This window comes from Populus alba, chromosome 6 (genome assembly GCF_005239225.2).
Source record: "Populus alba chromosome 6, ASM523922v2, whole genome shotgun sequence".
In the NCBI taxonomy this organism is placed as follows: Eukaryota; Viridiplantae; Streptophyta; class Magnoliopsida; order Malpighiales; family Salicaceae; genus Populus; species Populus alba.
The window spans coordinates 21,465,751-21,489,391 of record NC_133289.1 but is presented as its reverse complement, the minus strand read 5'-3'; the positions used below and the strand labels follow the sequence as shown (position 1 = coordinate 21,489,391).

The 23,641-nt window shown below is 33.7% G+C and overlaps 5 protein-coding genes across 5 annotated transcripts; 2 read left to right on the top strand and 3 right to left on the bottom strand.

Annotated features, from left to right (window-relative positions):
• Positions 1–1,156: 1,156 nt before the first annotated feature.
• On the top strand, positions 1,157–5,138 carry LOC118030670 (uncharacterized). The gene is made up of 7 exons (XM_035034869.2): positions 1,157–1,635; positions 2,549–2,587; positions 2,748–2,818; positions 3,156–3,220; positions 3,659–3,748; positions 3,841–3,933; positions 4,478–5,138. Exons 1-7 carry the CDS (start codon positions 1,265–1,267, stop codon positions 4,904–4,906), a joined length of 1,158 nt encoding a protein of 385 aa, XP_034890760.1. The 5' UTR covers positions 1,157–1,264; the 3' UTR covers positions 4,907–5,138.
• A 497-nt stretch (positions 5,139–5,635) lies between these two features.
• On the bottom strand, positions 5,636–6,439 carry LOC118030673 (lachrymatory-factor synthase). The gene has a single exon (XM_035034873.2). It carries the CDS (start codon positions 6,397–6,399, stop codon positions 5,890–5,892), a length of 510 nt encoding a protein of 169 aa, XP_034890764.1. The 5' UTR covers positions 6,400–6,439; the 3' UTR covers positions 5,636–5,889.
• Positions 6,440–7,923: 1,484 nt separating this feature from the next.
• On the bottom strand, positions 7,924–8,836 carry LOC118030672 (lachrymatory-factor synthase). Its single transcript, XM_035034872.2, has one exon. The coding sequence runs from the start codon at positions 8,602–8,604 to the stop codon at positions 8,089–8,091; it is 516 nt and encodes a 171-aa protein (XP_034890763.1). The 5' UTR covers positions 8,605–8,836; the 3' UTR covers positions 7,924–8,088.
• A 2,096-nt stretch (positions 8,837–10,932) lies between these two features.
• LOC118030671 (lachrymatory-factor synthase) lies at positions 10,933–11,701 on the bottom strand. Its single transcript, XM_035034870.2, has one exon. It carries the CDS (start codon positions 11,605–11,607, stop codon positions 10,999–11,001), a length of 609 nt encoding a protein of 202 aa, XP_034890761.1. The 5' UTR covers positions 11,608–11,701; the 3' UTR covers positions 10,933–10,998.
• A 9,520-nt stretch (positions 11,702–21,221) lies between these two features.
• LOC118030669 (uncharacterized) lies at positions 21,222–22,190 on the top strand. Its single transcript, XM_035034868.2, has one exon. It carries the CDS (start codon positions 21,401–21,403, stop codon positions 21,998–22,000), a length of 600 nt encoding a protein of 199 aa, XP_034890759.1. The 5' UTR covers positions 21,222–21,400; the 3' UTR covers positions 22,001–22,190.
• The last annotated feature ends 1,451 nt before the right edge of the window (positions 22,191–23,641 follow it).

The following is a 23,641-nucleotide window of genomic DNA, read 5'->3' as shown; positions in this document are numbered from 1 at the left end:
TAAACAGATCATAACTCCAATTCATTTATCTAGATATTATCAATATAATAAAATTTAATATAATTGTCAAAGAATTATCTTAACCTAATAGCTTAAGTTGTTAAGTGAAATTTTAAAATATAATTTATATTATTCTTTAATGCACCTCTTCAAGTAAAAGTCGTTTGGATTTGAAATTTATATAGATCCATATTCTCATGTGCTTAATTTTTATTAAATAAATGAGAAATAGTGAGATTTGAACATTTAATTATCAAAATTCTAATACTATATTAAAAAATTATTTTAATTTAATAATTTAAAATATCAAATAAAATCTCATAATATAATTTATATAATGGAAGCTGATCTGCCGGCGTAGACCATCAAATTTATTTGTTTATTTGCTTCCACGGTACCTTCCCATCCCTTTTTAAATTTAACTTCCAACACCCGAAATCTTACAATGGTTTGCAGACTTTAAAATAAATTATTAGGAGAAGCTTCCTTCCCAATCGCATGTTTGGAAGGTTATCAAATTTGTATTTTTTTATTTTAAAAAAATTATTTTTGAATCTAAAAATATATATAAAAAATAATTAAATATAAAAAATTCAAAAATAAAACTAGACTGAAATACCGTCTAAATTCTTATGCGACCACAATTGCACTCACCAGCCCACGGTGTCCTCATCACCACCGTCCATCACACCAACAAAAATCAAATGCCTGATCTTCATTCCTGTTTAGGCCACCTAATCACTTCCATAAATATGCGGGCTTCACCAAATCATTTCCTTTCATGTTCGTTATCAGTATCTATCGGATTGTGAGGCTATATAGTTTTGTCAATCTTCCACTTTGGACCCTTATGTATCAGTTGTTTCAAATACCAGTCCAACAAATTCTGAGAAATTCCGTGTGAATCCCACCATTCCATTGAAATTTGTCAAAATTTCCCATCCTTTTCTTTCATTTTCTCTTTTCCTCACCTTTTTCGACCAGTGATCCAGTCTTTGGATAGGGTTTGCATGTATCATGTGTCTTCCATAAACGGTCATACTAGAAATTGTTCAAAACTTTTGTGGTTGAAACTAAGAAAATTAAAACAATAGGTACCAGAATGAACCTTTATCCGTATCATTTCTTGATTCACCTATAAATACCCGCGCTTGACGCCCGTAATCACTCTTTACCTTCTTTCCATCTCCCTCAACCTCCCCCACCACCTCTTCCCTCTCTAAAGAATCTCTGTTTCTGCCTCATTCTTTGGTCTCTCTTCATCATGTCATCAACGGCAGCAGATATGGAGCCACTAACATCAGGAGCAAGCAATCGCATAATCCCAATCCTGAAAACCGTGAGAACTTTTCTTCGTTTCATTCACTCACTTCTCTTTTCCCTCCTTCTCCTCCTCCTCCCTCGCCGTTACCGCCGCCGTCCCATGGCTGATTGCGCCTTGCCGCCATCGCCTAGCAAGTCGGGGAAAAGACGGAGATTAGAGGAGGAAGATACTTTGAGAAGGAGAGCTCTTGCTGAGGGTATTGATATGACGACCGGTAACGAAGATTGCCGGTGGAATACGTTCTTGTTCTTTGGTGCAAGACGAAATGCTCTCTTCGTTAGGTCTTGGCTTCCGATAACCGGTCAAATGAAGTGAGTTTTTCTATTTCGTTTTTATTTTGTTTAGAAAGTATGTGCTTTATTTATTTATTTATTTTTATTAGTTTGACTGAGAAATGAGAACACGGGAATAAAGGAATTTTAAGAAAGAGTGAAACTTGCATGCAACTTCGGGCTTGGTTAATAATTACACTGTTTGAAAGTCACTGTTTATGTGGAATTAAACAAGTTTTTTATTTATTTTTTTTTAAAAAAAGAAATTAAATAAGGTAGTTGAATCATCTTAATTGAATCTGAAATTATTTATGTTTTTTTTTCTTAGTTGGAAATTACAGTTGTTGTTTTCGAAAGGTGGGTTTTTCATTCTCAAATTGTTGTGGTTCAATTCCTAGTTAATTAGTGATTTTTACTTCATACTGCATCCAAGAAGCTGATGAGATAGAATGGAATGAATTTACTGGTTCACATAGGGAAACAACATTTAATTGAAAGGTTTTGGACCAAAAAATTTTAATCTTGATTTTAAAGAAATTTTCGTTTAAAGTCTCGTTATTTTTTTTTAATGAAATAATATGCTATTTAACACCATGAGCTTTGGGAAATTGTAGTTTTTTTTCTTCATATTGTTATTGTTTTGTTGTGATTGATGTTTGTTTTTTTTTCTTTTTCTTAAAAAAAAATTACGCAAAGAAATAGTGTTTTTATACGAGAATGAGCATGTTGTGAACTTGGAAACGTGAAATGTTGTTGTATTTTCTGCACATCAGGCCTTACAGTAAGTGAAAGGATAAAGGGGCTGTCGAGCTGCTTCGTTCTGATTTACTGTGGTTTTCGTTCCACATATGACACAACTTTAGCATGTATATCTTTAATTTCATCCTGTTTTCTGTTGTTTCTGCTCCCATTGATTCAGTACTGAGATATGAGGGATGCTTTGTGATTTCAGGGGCATTTTGATCATTATTCATGGTCTCAATGAGCACAGGTAACGTTTGAGGATTTCTGTCAGTATTTGAACTTCTTTTGCATCTTCAATTTCCCTTCTATTAGTGATAAAATTTGAAGCTAATCCTTTTTCTTGTTTATTTTGTGCCTTACAATTAACAGTTTTTCTGAGTTCTCCTCTGTTGGGCTTTCATTTTCAGTGGAAGATATGGTCAATTTGCAAAGCAACTAACATCATGCAACTTTGGCGTCTATGCAATGGACTGGACAGGTAGCTAGCTTTTGTAAAGATGTTTGCGTATTTGGTTTCTTTACCTTATAGTCAATAGGTTGTTGTGGAGCTTCATGCTCTGTTTATTTAGAGCACATGAATAGTTACATTTGCTAAAGTCTCCTGGAAAGTACTTTAAGTTGAAACCAGAGAGATTTTGATAACTTCCTCGTTGAGATTGGAGCTTTCCACTGCCTGCTTATGCTGATAAAATTTTTGATAACCTTTTCTTTCGGTATATTATTAGCATTTCTTTCTCTATCATTTGAAATTGTTTCTGGTCCGAGTCTTTAGCTTTTTCATATGGTAATTATTCTTCTTTTTTTTCATGGCATAGGTCATGGTGGGAGTGATGGGTTGCATGGATATGTTCCTTCACTAGATCACGTCGTTGCAGATACTGTAAGTTCAGTCATACCTTTCTCTTTATTCTTTCCAAGACAACTGTTCTTTATCCTATCCATCCATGGTGCTATGGTAAATTGTAAATGATCATTACTGTGTGTCATGTCCTGTACTCTGTGTTAAGGCTTACAAAATCCTCTCTTCTTAAGCAGCTTAGCAATTAATTTATCATTTTTTTTATTCTTTTCCCTGCCCTGGCAGTACATTGAACCTGAATCCATCATGATGTTTTGTTTTGTTTATAGGAATTTACTTCAAGCATCCATAATATACCTAATTTATCAAAAAAAAAAAAAATTATTTTCCCTGCCCTGGCAGTACATTCAACTTGAATCCATCATGATGTTTTGTTTAGTTTATAGGAATTTACTTCAAGTATCCACAATATACCTTCATAACTGTTAGGAATGAACTTTGTAACTTCTGTATAAATAGGGAGCTCTATTGGAAAAGATCAAGTCAGAGTACCCTGGAGTACCATGCTTCCTTTTTGGTCACTCAACTGGAGGTGCTGTGGTTTTAAAGGTAATATACACTTATAAAGGAAGTTTTATTCTTTTTTTTGGTCTACCAGTTTCCATTATTATGCTGATCTAATCAATTGCATCTCTGAGTAGGCAGCCTCATATCCTTACATCAAGGAAATGCTGGAGGGGATTATTCTGACCTCACCTGCTTTGCGTGTCAAGCCTGCACATCCTATTGTTGGGGTAAGTGTTTTCTGTCTTCTAGATCACAATGATGTGGAGATGTTAATGATGATAACTGTGATGTGCTAGATTGTGTTCTCATGGTTTATGAGTTGAGTTTTTGAACTTGGAGTTTGTCTTGAAACCAAACAATACTGTTGAGCTTTTGAGAATCATTTTGAAATTCTTAGGGTTCAGTGCATCAGAGTTAAGGTCCTATACTCTTGAAGCATGATAACTCTGACATGTTGGATCGTGCTGTTATGGTTGATGTCCAATTCATTAGATTTTATGAATTCTAGAAGCTGTTTCAAACCTAAACCATACCAAAGCTTGAAAATGCTGTGTTCAGTATAACCTTTTTATCCCTGCATAGTGGTAATGTTACAATTCTAGCTTTTAATGTGTGGAACCAAGACAGAAACATTACCCTGCAAGGCTGCAATAATTTTGTTTGAGGAGCTCATTTTACTTGAAATTTGCCATCAATCCTTAGAAACAAGAGATTACATTAGTTTTAATTTGATTCTTTCTATTAAAATATTCATTTATTATTTTCATGCAGGCTGTGGCTCCTATTTTTTCTCTGATTGTCCCCAAGCTCCAATTTAAAGGAGCAAACAAAAGGGGCATTCCAGTTTCTAGGGATCCTGCAGCACTTCTGGCCAAGTATTCAGATCCATTGGTCTATACAGGACCCATAAGAGTCCGCACAGGGCATGAAATATTGCGTATATCCTCTCATTTGATGCGTAACTTCAAGTCCGTGATCGTCCCATTCTTTGTTCTCCATGGAACTGCTGACAAGGTGACTGATCCTCTAGCATCTCAAGATTTGTACAATGAGGCAGCCTCCAAGTTCAAAGACATAAAGCTTTATGATGGTTTCTTGCATGACCTTCTCTTTGAGCCTGAACGCGAAGAAGTTGGTCAGGATATAATCAGTTGGATGGAGAAGAGATTAGGTGCTGAATCCGAACAAATATACAGTTAGCTGTAGATTCCTAGTGTCAAGGGCTTGGCTTGGTCATAAGTATAGCAATTTCAAACATCGTATTACGTCACGAGTTTATTCCTCCCACATTTGTGTATTGCATGCCTCATGAAATGGAACTTGTATTTATGCAAAGAAAAAGAAGCTCTCTCATGTAGTGGCTTCTGTTTTCTGCAAAAGGAAAAACGTTTTCTTCTTTATACAGGCTTGGAAATTTCCTCCTTTCCATTTCCTCACGGTCAACAAAAATAATGCTAAAAATATCACCAGATGGCCCTCGCATCAATGTTATGTCGTATCGCCATTACTTGCAACTGCTAGCTAAAGTTACTCTAGGGAGTGCCCCTTTCAGTGGAGGGAAGGTCCCGCGCATGGGTTTCCCTTGTTTCAGTTGAACGTTGAGGCTTATTCCTCCCTTCTCTTTACTAATGACACCAATAACAGAGTGTCTCTGCTCGGTATATGTTTGTCTTAAAAGCAATTTTGACTAGCAGAATTTGCTGGTATCGCTACTTAATGATTGTATGGTGCTTCTCAAAAAGCAAACAAGCTTTTCAATAGTATAGAAGCCATGCCTAATGATGGCCACATGAACACCAAATGATAGCGCTAACATAAAATCCAAATCCCACCATCTCAAAGCGTGTGTGTGTGTGTGTCAGAAAAGGAAAGAAAAATGAAACCAATCTGGGTAATTTTACTTTATATTAGTGTTTCCAACAGCGTCCAAAAGCAAAACAAGAACAATCTTATATAATTTTTCATACTGCAAACAGATTATATTCATCAATATATAGTACAAAGGTACGAATAAATTGCTACTCAAGCTGAGCTATTCATTCATCTCCTTGAATTGTACTCCACGTCAACAATCTTCTGACAAAGGCTTCTTCCCTGTAGAAACCATGTGTCTCAGGCTATGAGCCCATCAACGAGAACAACAGATATTAAGACTAACAATAGGACTACCATAGATATTAAACTTAACCCGATAGGACATCCTGTTCCATGTTCTTGCCCATGGATTGGAAACAGAAGTTGATGAAAGAACTGAAATCCTCCAACGTCCACCCTTCAACTGGATCAGCAATGAAAGACCACTCGATCTTGCACCCATTTTCACCTGCATCGGATCCAGTAATTTCCAATATCTTCATGGTGGCCACATATGATTTGAATCCGGAGTTGTTTTCAAGGACCTCGTAGCTTAGACACTTTTCAGCAGGATTAATCATCAATAGCCTCTCTTTGACCCAACGGACCTCGGCCTCATCATAACTGCCATACGTTGATAGTGTTTTAGAAGCACAGTACCGAGTCAGGCCAGGCTTTCCCAGCTCACCATCCACATGGTTGCATTCGTCTATACTTGGAAACCATTTGTTTATATTGCAGAAGTCCTCCAAGAGAGGCCATATTTGGTCTGCTGTTGGCCCTTTTAGCTCAACTATGGACTTGCCTTCCCATTTAATCTGTGGTGTTTCTTCTGCCATATTAGAGAGAGGATGTGTGTTTTGAAGGGCAGTTGTTCATCTACATATATTGCACAACAAGTTGATGCATGTGATTGAAATTATTGGCTAATTAATTAATTGGATCGGTAACTTCCATGATGTCATCATGCTTACAATATAATTATCTATCACTATCAAAAACATTCATCCCCTAATCAATCTCCATAGCCATTAAAGGCAAAATAATTGACTGAATTATCCCTCTCCCCTTGTAACTTGCCATGTCCTATGACCGTGTAAAGAACAAGAAGGTATAGGATTGAAGGAGCATCTTCTTCTTTGACACCCTCTCCTTCCCTTGTATTTTTACATTTCCCTTCACTTGATATCTCCTACGCTTACACACCTCCTCCTTCATACATTAACTTATCATCAGAGTTTCCCTCTATTCAGTCAAGGGGACTTATTTTGAAGGTACCTGCATCTTCAATTTACTCACATTTAACTATACAAAAGTCCAAATCATTTTTTGGAGTTTTACGACTTCTTCAAGATTAGTGGTTTTCTGAGAGACAAACGACCACTCTGGGGATCTCTTTTCCCTGCAGAGAAATATTTTAGAGCATCTTCTAAGTTAGAAGTTGATGCATTAGAGTTATATCAACAGCCTGAATTTAAATCCATGTGCATGTATATTTGCTCCAGTGTATTCAGGTGAGAATTACAGGAAAGATCAGGTTATGTTTTTGGTTTACAAATTAATACAGCAAGAACACATGTAATTGAACAGGCGAAAATCAGAATTAGTTGAGAAGTATGTGATGAGGGGTTCAATGGTATTTATATAATTAAGATCAAGACTGAATGACCACTCAATCTTGCCCCATGTTGAATATCTCCACTGAATATTGGCGACCCTTTAATGGTGGCCACACATGGCTTATCTTTGGCATAATTTTCAAGCATCTCATAACTTCGACACCGTTCAACGGGATCATTCATCACCGTCTTCTCGTTGGCCCAGCTGACCTCACTGCCGATGTTAGCATTGTGCTGGAAGCCACTTATATAGATTACAGAAGGCATCCAAAAATGACCATGCTTGGTCTAGCTACTGGGCTTTTAGCTCAGCTATGGCCTTCCCTTCCCATCCGGGGGCTGTGTTTTCTGCCATTAAAGAGAGGAGGTGTAGCTTGATGGGCAGTTGTTCATCTATTTATATACATCAACAAATTTGATGCCTGATATTTAAAGCATGCACCAACTTTTGTAATGCATTATTATTTTTCTACTTTAATTAGTTTAGTTATTTCAAAAAAGAAAAATGGCTAGTCTTGGAGAATCTCTTTTCCCTTGAGAGAATTAGATTACAGTATCTTCCTTATCTTATTAAGGGGGGAAAAGCAAAAAAAAGAGAGTTATATTGATATATTTGAGTATAGCTTCTTGGAGAAAGTTTAGGAAATTTTTATTAAATTCCCTTACCTAAGATTTGCCAATCCATAGATACCGCCAGGACAAGGTTTCATCAAGTGTCCAAGATCATATCTTGCCATTTCAAGATTCTACAACTCTAATTTACCAAGAAATTTATTGCAGAAGAAGTTTTCATGAGAGTTGAGAAAAGGCGTAGACAAGGTGTTTCTCCTGATAACTAAGCTAATAACAGCACTTCTTATTCAATTAAAAACCAAATTTCAGCTAGACAGGCTAATTTTTTAAATAAAATTATCTAGATAGGACATCCTGTTCCATTTTTTTCCCCATGAACTGGAGAGAGGAATCAATATAGGAATTGAAATCCTCCAATGGCCACCCTTCAATTGGATCAGCAATGAAGGACCACTCGATCGTGCACCCATGTTGACCATCCCCATCTCCATCGTTGATTGGCGATACTTTAATGGTGGCCACATATGACTTGAATCCAGCGTTATTTTCAAGGATCTCATAGCTTAGACACCGTTCGCTTGGATTGATCATTATTAGCTTCTCTTTGGCCCAGATGACCTTATTCTCTTCGTCTTCATGACTCCCTTCCGATGGTACTTTGCTAAAATTGCAGCACCGAACCAGGCCAGGTTGTCCAAGCTCACCCTCAACTCGGTAGCATGTATCCACTCGTGGAAGCCACTTTTGTAGATTACAGAAGTCCTCCAAGCAAGGCCATACTTGGTCTGCTGTTGGGCCTCTTAGCTCAACCGTGGCCTTGCCTTCCCACTTGCCTTGTGTTTCTTCTGTCATGATAGAGGGAGAGGAATGTTAGGTTCTGTGAGGGTCGGTAGTGGTGACCTGACGAATTATGATGCTTAAGCCATTTTGGTCAACGGACGACTTCAGATTTTTTTTCTCCTTAGCTGTTTCTTTCAAGGGAAAAGGACAATGGACTGACGTAGTAATAGTGATCCACCATTATCAGAGTTATCCTAGTTCATTCACACCCAGTGGTCGAAGGTTTTAATTAAATTGTTTCGAAATAATACTTTCGACTACTCCTTTTAATAGCCGTAGAAAATGTTTAAGATCAATATATATATATATATATATAGCATAATGATGAAAATTCCAATAGAGCAAAAATAACACAGTAAGTAATTAGGCACTAATTAAGCTTCCAAGAAAAAAAATCCATAATTGACAAATCCCAACCCAAATTATATGAGAGAAAGAACACTGATTATTTAATTATAGTGCTTAAAGCGCTTCCCCCATATGACTTGGTTAAGGGTTGTATCCTGCTTGACTGTTTCATATTTCCTCGCCATGAAAGATCAGGAGTACTCCATCACACCCCCTATTTTTACCATCGTCACATTTTGGAAAGGTTGGCCATCATCATTTATAATTTGATCCTCAAAGTATTATTACTTTCATCTATCCCATAAGTCCTCGAGCGAAGTTCAACATTGACAAAACACTAGAAGACATTGGGAAAATATTGTTACGCGTGTCACTAACTCCCCTTACAATTCCTTGTAAACTCTTATAATAAATTATTATTTTTTTCACTTTCGTTTTTGAACTCTTATTATTTTTTTCACTTTCGTTTTTGAACTTTTTTCTCTCATCAATCTCATCCTTTTATGGCTGAATTGAAGGCCAATTACTTCTATTTTGTTAAAGAATGATAAAATTAAAAAACAAGGGGCCAGTATAAAAAAAACAAGAAAGAAATAGGTGATGGTTTTGAAATTCACTAAAAAAGCTTACTTTGACCATATTAGTTTGCAATGTACATATTTTTCATCCCTTTGATTTTTTCAAAATTCACCTTTTGTCCATAAACTTCATTTCTCTTATTCTTTTGTCTTTGGTTTGAGGTAAAAAAAGAAAGTTATCGAATTTAGATCATATAGAGAGAAAATATTGATTAACAACTATTATAATTATTAAAATTATCAATCTTGATGCTTACAAGTTTTGTTTTATGAAGAGACTTCCAATAAGGTAATATTTTGCCTTCAAATCGCCTAAAAACACAAATCTAACATTAGAAAGTTTTTGGTCAATTTGTTTTTTATGGACCATTTTTTGGTTATTTAAAAGCATATATAGATTTGTTTGGGTCTCTATAATATTTTTTTAAGGTATTTTTTTGTCAAAAAATTATTGAAAGGATAATTTAGGTGTAAAACACTTGTTTCTTGATTTTCCAACGATCTTTGATAGGCGGAACCTAGGCAAAGCAAATTATGCGTCGTATGTTATTTTGTCATCTATCCTATAAAAAACAAAAAAATAATTATAACACGCGGGCTGCCCAGGTTGGGAGGCCTAAGTCTTTTTTCTTCTTTATTTTATTTTGTTTTTTTTTTTTTTAACTTGATCCTTTATAATTGAATCTTTATTGATTTTTCTTGCTCATTTTTCTTCAAATTATTGAAAATGATTGAGTTTTACTGGTCTAATTGGTTAATTTTGTTAACATTTATTTTTCTTATCATATAATTAAAAAAAATTATTAAAAAGTTTTTTAACCTAATTATATTCATTACCCGAGTCGTGGATTAGTTAAGAATTAGGTTTCATGATTTGTTTTGATTACAAAAATAATTCTCTATTTACTTAACTAAATGCATTTATAAACTTTTAAATTTACGATTGAGGCTTTTAATGTCTAAAAATGCATATGGTTCTATCATATTTTTTGTTTTATTTTTTATGTTGAATGAAAAATTTATTCCGCCCGCAGCTAATCACGGGTTAAATAGAAATCACGAAGAAACATGCCCATTTCACAATATTTGTCGCCTAGACAAGGTTTCACCAAGTGTCCAAGATCGTATTTTGCCACTTCAAGATTCTCCAAATCAAATTTACCAAGAGGATTTCTAGAAGAACAAGAAATTTATTGCAAAAGAAGCTTTCATGGAAATTACAAAGAGGTTTAGACAAGGTGTTTGTCCACATAATTAACTTAATAGTATATAATTAATGATGATTAAGATTAATAGCAGTACTTATTCAATTAAAAATAAAATTTTAATTTAAGTACTATAAATTTAAAACTATTAAAGAATTAGATGGTTGTTACCTTCAAAATTCATAAGATAAATCAAGATATGCACACACTGATGTTAACACCCAGATTAATTAAAAAAAGAGTTCAGTTCAGACATGCTAATTTCTTAAATTAAGTTACCCAGATAGGACAGCCTGTTCCATTTTTTGTCCCATGAACTGGAGAGAGGAATTGATATAAGAATTGAAATCCTCCAATGGCCACCCTTCAACTGGATCAGCAATGAAGGACCACTCGATCTTGCACCCATGTTGACCATCTCCATCTCCATCTCCATCTCCATCGTTGATTGGCAATGCTTTCATGGTGGCCACATATGACTTGAATCCAGCGTTATTTTCAAGGATCTCATAGCTTAGACACCGTTCGCTTGGATTGATCATTATTAGCTTCTCTTTGGCCCAGATGACCTTATTCCCTTCATGGCTCCCATCCGATGATGCTGTGCCAGAACTACAGTACCGAACCAAGCCAGGTTGTCCTAGCTCACCCTCAACTTGGTAGCATGTATCCACACCTGGAAGCCACTTTTGTAGATTACAGAAGTCCTCCAAGAAAGGCCATACCTGGTCTGCTGTCGGGCCTTTAAGCTCAACCGTGGCCTTGCCTTCCCATTTGCCTTGTGCTTCTTCTGTCATGATAGAGGGAGAGGGAGAGGGATGTTCGCTTCTGTGAGGGCTGTTGGTGGTGACTTGACCACTTATGATGCTTAAAACTTGTATCATTAAGCCATCGTCGTCAACGGACGATTTCAGATTTTTTTAAAACTGTTTGTATGTAAGGAAAAGGACAAAGAATAGCTGGAGAATCCTTGCTTTACATCTGCGCAAAGGCAAAGTTTGCCATTGGCTAATAAATTATGGAAAATTAATAATTGCACTAACGTGGTGATAGTGGCCCACCATTACCTGAGTTATCCTAGTTCAGTGACACCTAGTGGCCACATAATTCTTTTTTTCTTATTGAGAGTAATAATTAGCTAGAACGGTAATGTGGAGTCAAATGCAATATTCGTCAAGGGCATTCAGGTTGGCTCTAGGTCTATGTCCAGATAGGAAGATGACTTATTCCAACTATGATGCGTTCAAGTGCTGGGTTCTATCAGAGAAATGTATGCTCTTTAATGCTACATGATGTCCTCTGGTGGATATGTTTTTCGAGGAATGGATTGATTTTCAATTATTCAAAGACAGATTGGGCCACCGACACATTGCGTGGAACCAAGGAGCTGTAAAATGGAATGTGGATGTGTCGTCTTTGGAGTTTGGACGAGCCTGGAAGGTCAGGAATTGGTGGGGTTTTAAGAGATCTCCATGGACATTCTTATGCATTTCTACTTTAGCAGCAGGCATTAAGGAATCGAATGAAATAGAGGTGCTGGCGATCAGAAGAGCTATGCAAATTGGAGCAGCAACCACTTTGGCACCGCAAATAGACTGGATTTTTTTAGTCAGATACAGTTAATGCTATATCATGGCTTAATAAGGATTTGAAGAAGGAACTAAGTAGTGTAGCTCAACTGGTTAAACCCTGAATTTGCTCTTCAAAAATCATCAATTTAAGTATTACAAGTTTCATGGCCACTAGAAGCTTACATGGTCGTTAATTTTAGGGTCTCGGGGAATTAGTCAAGGTGTATGTAAGTTGGCTTAAACACTCACGGTTACTAAGAGAAAAAAAGATTTAAAGAAAAGTGTAGCTTAACTAATCAAGTCTCGGGTTTGCTTAATATCCGTCATCAGTTCGAGTGCCACAAATCTCAGGACAACTGAATGCTTATATAATCATTAATTTCAGAGCCTCAAAAAATTAATTAAGATATATATAAGTTTACCCGAATATCCACCATTAAAAAAAAAAAAATTGTACTGAACACCTTTTCAATTCCATCTCTCAGCTAATTGAATGCTTCAAGTCAGCTTTAAACACATTCTAAGAGAAGGAAATGCAGTGGCAGGCAATTCAATTAAACTAAAGAGGTATTTGAGATTGGTTTTTGTTTAGAAATATATTAAAATAATATTTTTTGATATTTTTTTATTTTTTATATTAGCACATTAAAACTATCATAAAACATTAAAAAAATATTAATTTAATATTTTTTTAAGTTAAAAATACTTTTAAAAAATATCTAAAAACAAAAAAAAATGTGTAAGATAAATATGAAAAAAAAAAAAAACTAAATCCGGGATTACTACTGTTACAAATGAATAGTGAACCTCCTAAAAAACACAGCTTGGTTTCTTCCGAGTGTATGGAAAAGTGACATTGTTTTGAACAAGTTTCACTTTGATCCTCTTATTCGGCGCTCTCATTTTCCTATTAATAAAGATGCTAATTTTTAATAAGTTCTAGTTTTGTTATTCTAGAAAGAGGGTGATGGATGGATAAATGGAAAAGAAAGAAAGTAATCAAAATAATAATTTTGACAGAAACCGATCATTCATAACCTTTATCTGATAAAAATAAGCCTTTTGAGTTTATTGAAAGCATTTATAAGCTACACAATCACCAAGAAAAAAAAGAAGGTAAATCTAAGCTCAAATGGAAGAATTGATTTGATGTTCTATAGCTTAAAAAGATAATAAAATAGATTTCTAAATAGGTTTATTGAGGCTTTTAATATGATTCTAAGGTACTTTCATCTAATAACAACCAAAAAAAAATTACAGTTTTAAGAGAAATTCCAGGTAATCTCTACTTTCTAATCACTAAAAAAATCATTGAAGTAGACAATGCACCTGCTAAAAAAACATAATGACAATAAATAAACTAGACTAAAAAAGAAAATAAAAATAATTAACAAAAAACATTAAACGCTTATTAATATAATGAAAAGATATCCTCTCAATATTTTTAAAAGGTCTTTAATTTATTTGATAATAAAAAAAAAATTAAATGAGAATTGATAATCCTATATAAATCATAAAAAAAAAAAAGTTTAATTCTCAGTAATTCAAATATTAAAGAATACAATTAAAAAAAATATTAAAAAATTTAAAAAATAACTCGAGCCCTCTTGAAACAGTCTATAAAATTTGCAATATCATCATGAAATTAAGATAATCTCATAGTTTCATAGTAATAACACCAATCAATCTTTTATCAACAATCCAACCATTTTGAACTTACTCAATCATTTCATGGTTCATATTGTCACCCATTTTCACTTTTAACAATTTAAGAAAAATACATACTAACTAATTAAAAAAACCAATTAAATTAATTTCATACAACAATTAAATTCATACATCTTAAAATCTTAATTCATAACATATTTAAATACCCATTCTAATATTAAAATACAAAGGAAATTTATTAATTACTTACTTTCATTACCATGAAAATAAATACATATCAAATTAAAAATTAGTATAACTAGAGCCCGTTTGGCTACGCATTAGCGTTCGTATTTTTTCAAAAACGCAAGAAAAAGTCGTTTAATTACAAATTGTTAAACAATCAAAACACATGGGTCCCACCATTTATATGCGGCAGGACCATGATGTTTTGGAAGCAGTAAAATACTGCTTTTTCACACGTTTCAACCTGTGAAACACACTATTCACGAGTGAGTGGTTCATGTGAATATTTTTTTTCAGTGTGTTAATTTTTTTAATAGTTTTTTTTTTAAAAAAAAAATTAGTTTAGAGTTAATTAAATTCACTCGCATTGTGATGTGAACAATATTTGTTTTCTCGAAAAACTAGTATAGAGTGAATTAAATTCACTCGCACTGTAATATCAATTTTATATCTGATAATATTTTATCTAATTTTATTACACGCTCACAAAATTATAAAAACTGTAGTTCTTATCGGCTAAATTTTGTACGTAATGGAATTATAAATAGTTTAATGGAATAATAAAAAATATTTTATATAAAGTATTGTTTATTTCATGATGTAAATGGAGTAGATAATTCTACAATATTTAAATTTAAAACCATTAATATTAATATATATTTTTTAAAATTATTTTATAACCTTAATTTCAAAAGCATTCTTAACCAAACACATTAAACTATTTTTTTTTTCAACCTCAATTTCAACCACAGTTTTAACCAAACATCTATTTTTTAAAACCAACCTCAACTATAAGTACTTTTTATAAAATAATTTTTTTTAAAAACCACAACAGCCACAATAATACCAAACACACTCCTAGTTCTGTTTAAGTTTTGTTCATATACAACTAATTAGTCATCAAAATACACAAAAGAAACATTTATATAATATGTTTTGAAGAACTACATGTGCCAAAAAGTACATTCTAAAGCTATTATGGTACAATAATGTGATGGACTTGCACAATTATTTATAAAACAAACATAATTAATTTGAAATAATTTAATTAACATTTCACATTACTGTAATTATTTTAAACCAGAAATTTAATCCAATTTTCAGGGCATTAGTCCCAAACCAGAAAACTGACTAATTATTTGCCTATTCACAAGGCATCAGCCCAAAATCAAGGTAATTGGCCAACCATTTGCCCATTTACGTGGCACCAGGTAACTAGTCAGTCATTCATCATGCAAAAATCCCAAACCAAGGTAACTAGTCGGTCATTCATCATGCAAACAATTTAATATACATAAATGTTTATACTTAAAAGTTATATTTAGCAAGAATATAATTAAATTTCAGAACTAAATATTCAAGGTGCTAAGCACCTTTCTAGTGCTTGCATCTCACTAACTAAACATGTTTGCTGAGTGACTCTTATAGCCTCGCCTATTCCTACATGTTTATTACATCATCAATTTAATCACTACATCAGCAATTAATTAATTTACTCCTTTTTTAAATCAAAACAATGTCACATCATCAAACAATAAAGTATTCCATTCATTAAATTAAACTCTACGTTACAACATTTGGCCAAAATGCCACCTAGTGAAAAAGAATATAGAATTTTTTTAATGTAATTTGCCCTACCTATTTACCTTGGCTCCCATATTTATTTTAGTTTCCATTTTAGTCCCTTAACATTTAATTATTCTAAACCAACCAAAATTTATTTTATTTTGCAAAATAAAACATCGAGTGAGCACCGAAAATTTTTCTCGATATTGCAAAATCTCCATATCAAGGCATCAAAACAAACTACCAAGTCAAATCTCAAATAAAATCGATGTGAAGAGAACCAAATGGAAAAAAAAAAAAAAAGAATTGAGGAACCAAAGTTAAAAAAGGGACATGAACTCTCCCCTGATCGTGCAAATCAGTCCTCAATGTTGGCAAAAAAAGAGATTAAATATTTTTTTAACCTTCAAATTTGATTCCCAAAACTCTATTTATTTTAAATCAATTAAACTAAATTTGGTTTTGTCAAACCAAGCATTAACCGAGAGAAAGAAACATTTCCTCGACACCTCAAGATTCTCATGTGTAGATATGAAAAACAAATCACCAAGAGCAATTGCAAATCAAAGCAATGTTGAAGGAACAAATAAGAAGAAATGGAAATTGAGGGAGCAAAGCGTAAAAAATCCTAATGATAAAAAAATATGTTTTTTTCTTAGAGGTTATAGTGAAAGGATTATAGTGAAAGGCCGATCACTTTTAGTGTTCTGTTAATTAATAATAATAAACTATAACTTTAAGCCATCACCGGCCCTACAAAAGTCAACTCAAATAACTATATTTAAAGTTGGAAGACTAAGATGTAGTTTTTGGACAGCACGTCCACTTTCCTATGGCAACTACCAAATATGAAGGAGTAAATTAGCTATATTTAAAGTTGGAGTGCTAGAGTATAGTATGGTCATTTAGGAATTTAGGCATCCACCCTCCCACCACATTAATTCAGAAATAATGTATGTACAGAGGATTAAAATCCAGTTTGACATCAATACGGACACGACGGCAATTCAAGATGGAGGGACTAAAATAACTACATTTAAAGCTAGAGTAAGAGGATTTGGTTTGGCTTCAATGCAGATGGTTGACAACTTGGGAACCTTCCCACGCTCTCTCCGCAATTCAAAAACCTGATGTGTGTTTCATAAATCTTGAGGGATTGATTCTAATTTATGCCTAATCGCTCATTGCTCTATGCATGTATAGTTCCTCCTGTCATATTTTTCTAGGCGCAACGTCCCCTCTAAGATGACAGGTCTGTGAATGAGTTGTCATTGAGGTCATATATCCATCAAAGAAAATGGATTCACGATGACTATCATAAAAGAGATCCAGATTTGAAGCTAGCCATGCCCCCCTCCCCCCTTTTTTTTTAAAAAAAAAAACTGATATCCAATGTATTTTTTTCAAGATTGCTTACTTCTGATAGTGTGATTTATAGTATAGTGCATAGATCAATTCGTTAATAGGATTGATTTGAGCTCTTGCTTGGATGTGAGGCTCTTGCTGTCAACAGAAGTCCTATACCACGTTTCGTGAATAGCTATGTCCAAGAATAAATTGTGATATAGCACCAGGGATGGTTTCCAAAGACTAACCCTGAAGCGAAAAGATTTTAAGAGGAGAAGGCTTACTTGTCGAAGGCAAGCCCGCCCGGAGGCTCATTCAAAGTTGCAAGTTCATCCACCGCCTTCATCAATGCACGGGGAGCCATCCTATGCCCTACTTCACGTGTACATAACTGAAAAGGGACGGCGTTCCGGCGCCTCTCTAATCTAAGCATTCTGTATTTGAAGTAGATGGCATCCAATGACAAATTAATGTATTTTGGTCACAGGTGTTGAATTCATTCACCAAGAATCACAAAAACCAGACGTAGATTTGGTGTGTTTAGCTTCCTTATAAATGTTGAAAGAGCACTGAAAACTACCGTAATTGACAACATGATTCAATGCCGGCCCCTTCATCATGATGGTCCCAATTTCACAAGCAACCGTCGTGTAATACAAGGCAGTCAAAATCAAACAAGCCATCAATGATCTTTCCTAGCCACGAAGGGAACAAAACGCTAAAAATCTTTATCGCATAGTATAAATGTTCGAGAGAGTGCAGTAGTGAGTGTCATAATCAGGTAAATTATTGGTTGAAATGACATTGCTACCAAATTTTTATAGCAAACAATACAATCGATCGGTCCCTCGTAACTATACCATTAAATGATTAAATTCATCGCTCGAAACAACTTGGGATTCTTGCTTGCATCATGATGAGAAGCCCACTAGATATATAAAATATACAGCTTCTTTTTCCAATATAAATTTCTTTTAAAAAGAAAGTATACGGTACTGGAGGGCTAAAGAAAGGATTATACTTAACGTGAGCTCCAAAAAACCAAGTGGCATTTCTTTTTTATTCTTTTTTAGTGCTGCATTAGGAATTAATAGTTGTAGCTTTCACTTGCTGAGTTCATATATATCCTTACTAAGACCTAACATATAGTGAAACTTCAATCAAACTGATCGGATGGCCAAGATGACAAGGGAAGGGATTGGTCTCCAAATGTAGGGCCACAGATCTACCATAAAGCCTAGTGTTGGAGAGGCAGCCTCGTGGCAAGGTAGTTGGTTTTAATTCAATCCCGCCAACCTTATCAAGCTAGCCAGATGGCAAATCACTTTCATTCTGCAACTATCTCAGCTCTGTCACTAAAGGAAGGTAATCCTTGATCACCGTATAATGGAGAAGAAAGGAAGTGCAAGAAAGTGAAAAGAAATGCCATCCACGTGAAAGAAATCACACTCCCTTTCACTAGTTTCATTTTCTTTCCCAGGTTTCAAGATTTCATGAAGATTTATATGTTTCAAAGATTTATATGTTTCACATGCTAAGAAATTAATTTAAATTATTGGATGAGATCTAATATATAATTTATATTATTTTTTATTTTTATATTATTTTTTTTTTTGGTATCAGAGCAGCTTGATCATATCTTGCTCTACATATTAGTACTCTCTATTTTGGTGGGCAGCTTTATGTCATCTATCCGACCACTTAAAAATACATTGTTTTCAATCTTATTCATTATCTACCATATATTTTATTTAATATCATTTTTCAATAATACATCAACTCATGATTAAAAAAAAAAAATCTCGAGATCATGTGTATGACCAAATAACATTAAAAAAAAAAAAAGGTGCAAAATGATAAAATCTAACATGAGATTTGAGATCTTACATTAAGGGAAAAAAAAAAAAAGAGATTTAGTACAATTTGATAAGTTCTTATACGAGAGATAAGACGGTACAAAAGAGACCACCCATAAAAAAAAGAATCTTTTCTAAAGAAAAAAATGGATGATGAGATTCAAAATCATAATTGTTATGTCATTAAAGTTATGATACCATATCAAATAATCATCTCAACATAAAAACTTAAGTTGTCAGGTGAGACCTTAAAATATAATTTATATTATTTTCTAATTGCACAAAGTTATTAGAATCAACCCGATTCATGGATTTATTGAATTAATCCACAAGTCAACAGTTCAACCTAAATATATCTCAAAAAAAATATTGGATTAAATTGTTAGGAAAACACTAAACAACATAAATTTTAAAATAATAATAATAAATAAATAAATAAAACAATGTTTTTCTGGACAAAAAAATTTAAACAAAATTCTTGAAATTGACCTAGTTAGGTTTTACCCAAGTTTTGTTGGGATCAACTCATGAGTTACAAATATATTTTTACCAAGCTATCCTGATTTGGCTAAGTTTTGGATCAACTCTTTGAATTAGACTAAATCTAAATATTATGCTTTCTAAAATTAAAGGAGAGAGTGCAGCTGAAAAAAGATTTTATGATTAAAAGATTTAATGAGTTTAAAATGGCCCTCCCTTAATTTTAATGACTTTATTGTTATGTAAAACCAAAAATAAATATGGTAATTAAATAGTTTGTATATTCGTGTTTTACGTTGTTGAGATCAAAAAAAATTTAAACATAAAAAAAATATTAAAGTCTCAGTGAATGATATTGTTATTAAACTCAAAAATATAGTTATTTTGAGTTTTTTTCCATCAAGATAAATTTTCTTATTAAAATACCTCTTGTTTATCTTAGAGAACACAAAATTTTTAACTAAAATCATTGTTTCTATTTAAAAAAAATATTTAATTTATGATTGTTACATCAAGTTAACACAAAATATCAAAATAGTATATTCATATTTTATGTGTAATTAAAAGTTTTTAAAAAATCATAAATATGATAAAATCGTATTCAAGATCTATCTAAAAATTTTAAGAATAAAAAAACATTTAAATCGAGTTTTGATGAAAAATTATTATTAGTATTATTATTTGTATATAATAATTTATTAAAATTTATAAAAATATTTAAGAATCATATCAAAAATAAAATGTGAGTGAATCTAGTATATTTTTTGTGAAGTGCCATAAAAACCCAAAAAATATAGAAAGGATCAAGTCTAGTACAGGGCTCATCGGCTCACTAGCCTAGCTTTACTTTATTTTTTTTTTGTTTTTATTAAGATGATAGACAAGCTCTTATTTAAAAAAAAAAAAAAAAAAACATCTCAAAATTATTTTAAAAGAAATTAATAATGTTTTCCTTAGCTTTCAATCCCATGATCTCTCTCTAGGTTTAGATAAGCACACTGACTAACTGAACTATTAGTTCGCCATATAAATTGAATAAATATATTAATTTATTTTAAAATTTACATGAACAATGAAACCCGTAAAGAATCAGTTGTTTTAAAGTTGCAGGTAATTCAAATCGGCACCAAGCATTTACCTTAACAGTACAGATCAGCAATCAGCAACGGTCACATGCATGGTTTTGAAATCCGGTTTGACCCGGCAAGTTGACCAGGAACCCAGTTAACCTGAGATTGAAACCAGCCGGGTTAAAAAAAAAACAGAAGAAGAAAAAAACCTGGTGTAATCTGGTTGACCCGGCAAGATCCAATAAAAAACTTGGTTGCAACCCGTTGATTCTTTTTTTTTTATTAAAACAATATCGTTTTAATTTTTTTAAAAAAAAATTAACTCGGATAACCTGATGACCCAGTCAAAACTTAGTGATCCATGCCTCGAACCGGGCTGGCCACTGAACCGGGTCTCACATCTCCTTAATTAGATTGGTTGTCAGTGGTTCGTTTGTATTTAAAAATCCTGCCACAAGGAAAATATCCAAGTAGAAAAATCCAGTGAGAGATTATCAAATTCACAATCACCTATGACAAGGACAACAGCAATTGAAACTAATGAGAAATTTGTCTATTCAATCAAAGTCATTGTTCTTTCCTCGTAGAAATTGAAAAATTAAACTTGGACAGGTTGTTTTGGTAGCTAACTTAAAATATATATTATCCTTGATGAGAAAGAAACATTATTAACAGATTAAAAGAAATTTGTAGGACATCTTCTTTGACAAAGTTGAGACAACACAAAAACAAAAGAAATGATTAAAGTGCATCTGTTATTCTTAATACAGTGAGCAATGAAAATTTTATTTTCATGGCTCCACTCTACCCTTTTCTGTTCTATAAATATACCTCTTTCTTCCCCATCACCCACCACATATACCTCCCTTTCTCTCTCTCTCATTGAGCACAAAAATGGAAGCAGGTCCACCATTGACAGCCAAGAAAGTATGCAACATGCTACGTTTAATCTTCTTGATGATGCAAAAGGGTATGTTAAAGAGCAAGCTCATGCTTGATCTCCATTTCTTGATGAAACGAGGCAAGATCCTAAGGAAAGCCTTGAACGACATCATGGTCCAACAACACAACACTCTCAGTTGCATTTCACATGATGTTCACATGTCATTCATATCTCCTAGAGAGTATGAGTTCAGCTGCAGCGGCAGCCCTGCTTATAAATTCTACAGCTACAAGCAGCCTTATTACCAGGCCAAGAGGCGGAAACTCCACGCCCACTACAAACACACGCGGACCCACGCGCCATCACTTGGCGGTGATGATATGGCGTCAAGTAGCTGCGGCGGTGATGTGGCAGTTGAGGCGTCGCCTTTGGTGGGTTCAGCTGGGTGGTTCGGGACGTGGAGCCCGATGGTTAGACAAGTGAGAATAACCGACTCGCCATTCACGATGAGGGATGCTGACGAGGATTGCCAGGTGGACAAGGAGGCTGAGGAGTTTATAGAGATGTTTTACAAGGAATTAAGGTTGCAGAAGGGGATGGCTGCTCGGTAAGCGGCAGGTCAGTAAACGTGGCACGTGTGGGGCCACCTGTAAGTGAGGTCCAGTTTCTGGCTTGTTTCAGGTGATAGGGCGGTCAATGCAAGAATTTTTAGTTTCTGTAATTTGCTTATTGTACATTTGGGATGAGCCTTTGCCCTTTTTGCTTTCTTTTTTTAATTGTAGTTTGTTTGTGCTCCGCTCACCGTACGTGTCGCCTCTCTCTCTCTCTCTCTCTCTCTCTCTCTATATATATATATATATATATATATATATATATATATATATATATATATATATATTCTCCAAGCAGAAAATTAAGAAGAAGATAACTCCCTCTTTGGCCACAAAGAAGTTTGTTGAAGGGTTTTTAATTTGATTGTGTTTTTGTTTGTTTTTGACGATCTTTATCAGTTGTTAGAACATTTTATCAGGCTTGACTTAAAGATATTAAGTTCTAGTGCTTGTAATGATGGATGGGTCCTACTAGTTTGTTGTGCTTATCCTTTAAAAGTGCTTTTATCTAATTAATTATTGAATCTCGAATTATAAGCAAAAGAAAGAAAAAAAACAAAGAAATATGACTGCATTTTGTTTGTTAGTTTGAAGGGGAAAAAATATTAGGAGCCTAGTTTGAATCCCACGGCTCGTGGATAGAAAATTCTTTTAAGAAGAATCCATTGTTTTTGTTTTTTGCTAGGCGAAAGAGATCATAGTTAAAATAAAAAAGGAAAAATTTGTGTTTTTTTTTTTTATGTGATTTGGTTTTTCTTATTAATTATAAAGAAAGTTAAATAAGATGAGATTTTCACTATAACTCTAGACATAGATTAATATAGATTGCGACAATAAAATTTACATAAATATATAATTTACATTGATATTTTATGTAATTAAAAAAACCATGAAGATCATTTTGCATAAATTAAAGTGCATAATTGTCTTCTGTTTCTTTACTATTTGTTTGGGTCTAACATGGGTTACCAGATCATAGCACCTTGGACCTGAAAAATACGTCAGGCCCAAGCTGTTTGGGTCTGGAAACCATGTTTGGTGTCAAACCTAGGAGTGGATCTAGTATTGTTGTCAAACCTATGTGCGGGTTTGGCATGGTTGCCAAACCCAAGTTTCATGAGGCTGGCAACCCTATGCAAATATATTGTGGACTAAGACATGGTCCGTTATAGAATTGCACAGTGAATTTTCCAAGCTTTGAAAGCTTGAGATGGGGCTAACATTGTCTTTTCACATAAAGTTAAATTTTCATTTTGCATATTGGTTGAAAAAATTAAAGCACTGGCTGTCAGCGTATTTTAATATTTCTCATAAACTCATTGGTATTAAACATTTTAGCGGGGGTATGATAGTTTTTGACGATTATTTGCATAGTAAAAGTGTTATTCTATCCCTAAGGTAAACAAAATTAAGACCTATTGTCCAGGAGTTTTCTGACCTTTCTCACATTGTTACATCATTTTATCATATGTTTGTTTGTTGTTTACTTGAGTCTGACAATCACGCCAGGCCCAACTACTTTGAGTTTGGCAACGATGTTTGGTGTCAGACCCAGATGCAGTATAGTAACCATGCAGGGCTACCGAATCCAAGGAAATTGGGCCTAAAATGTCTCAATTAAAATTTATTTTTCAATGAGTT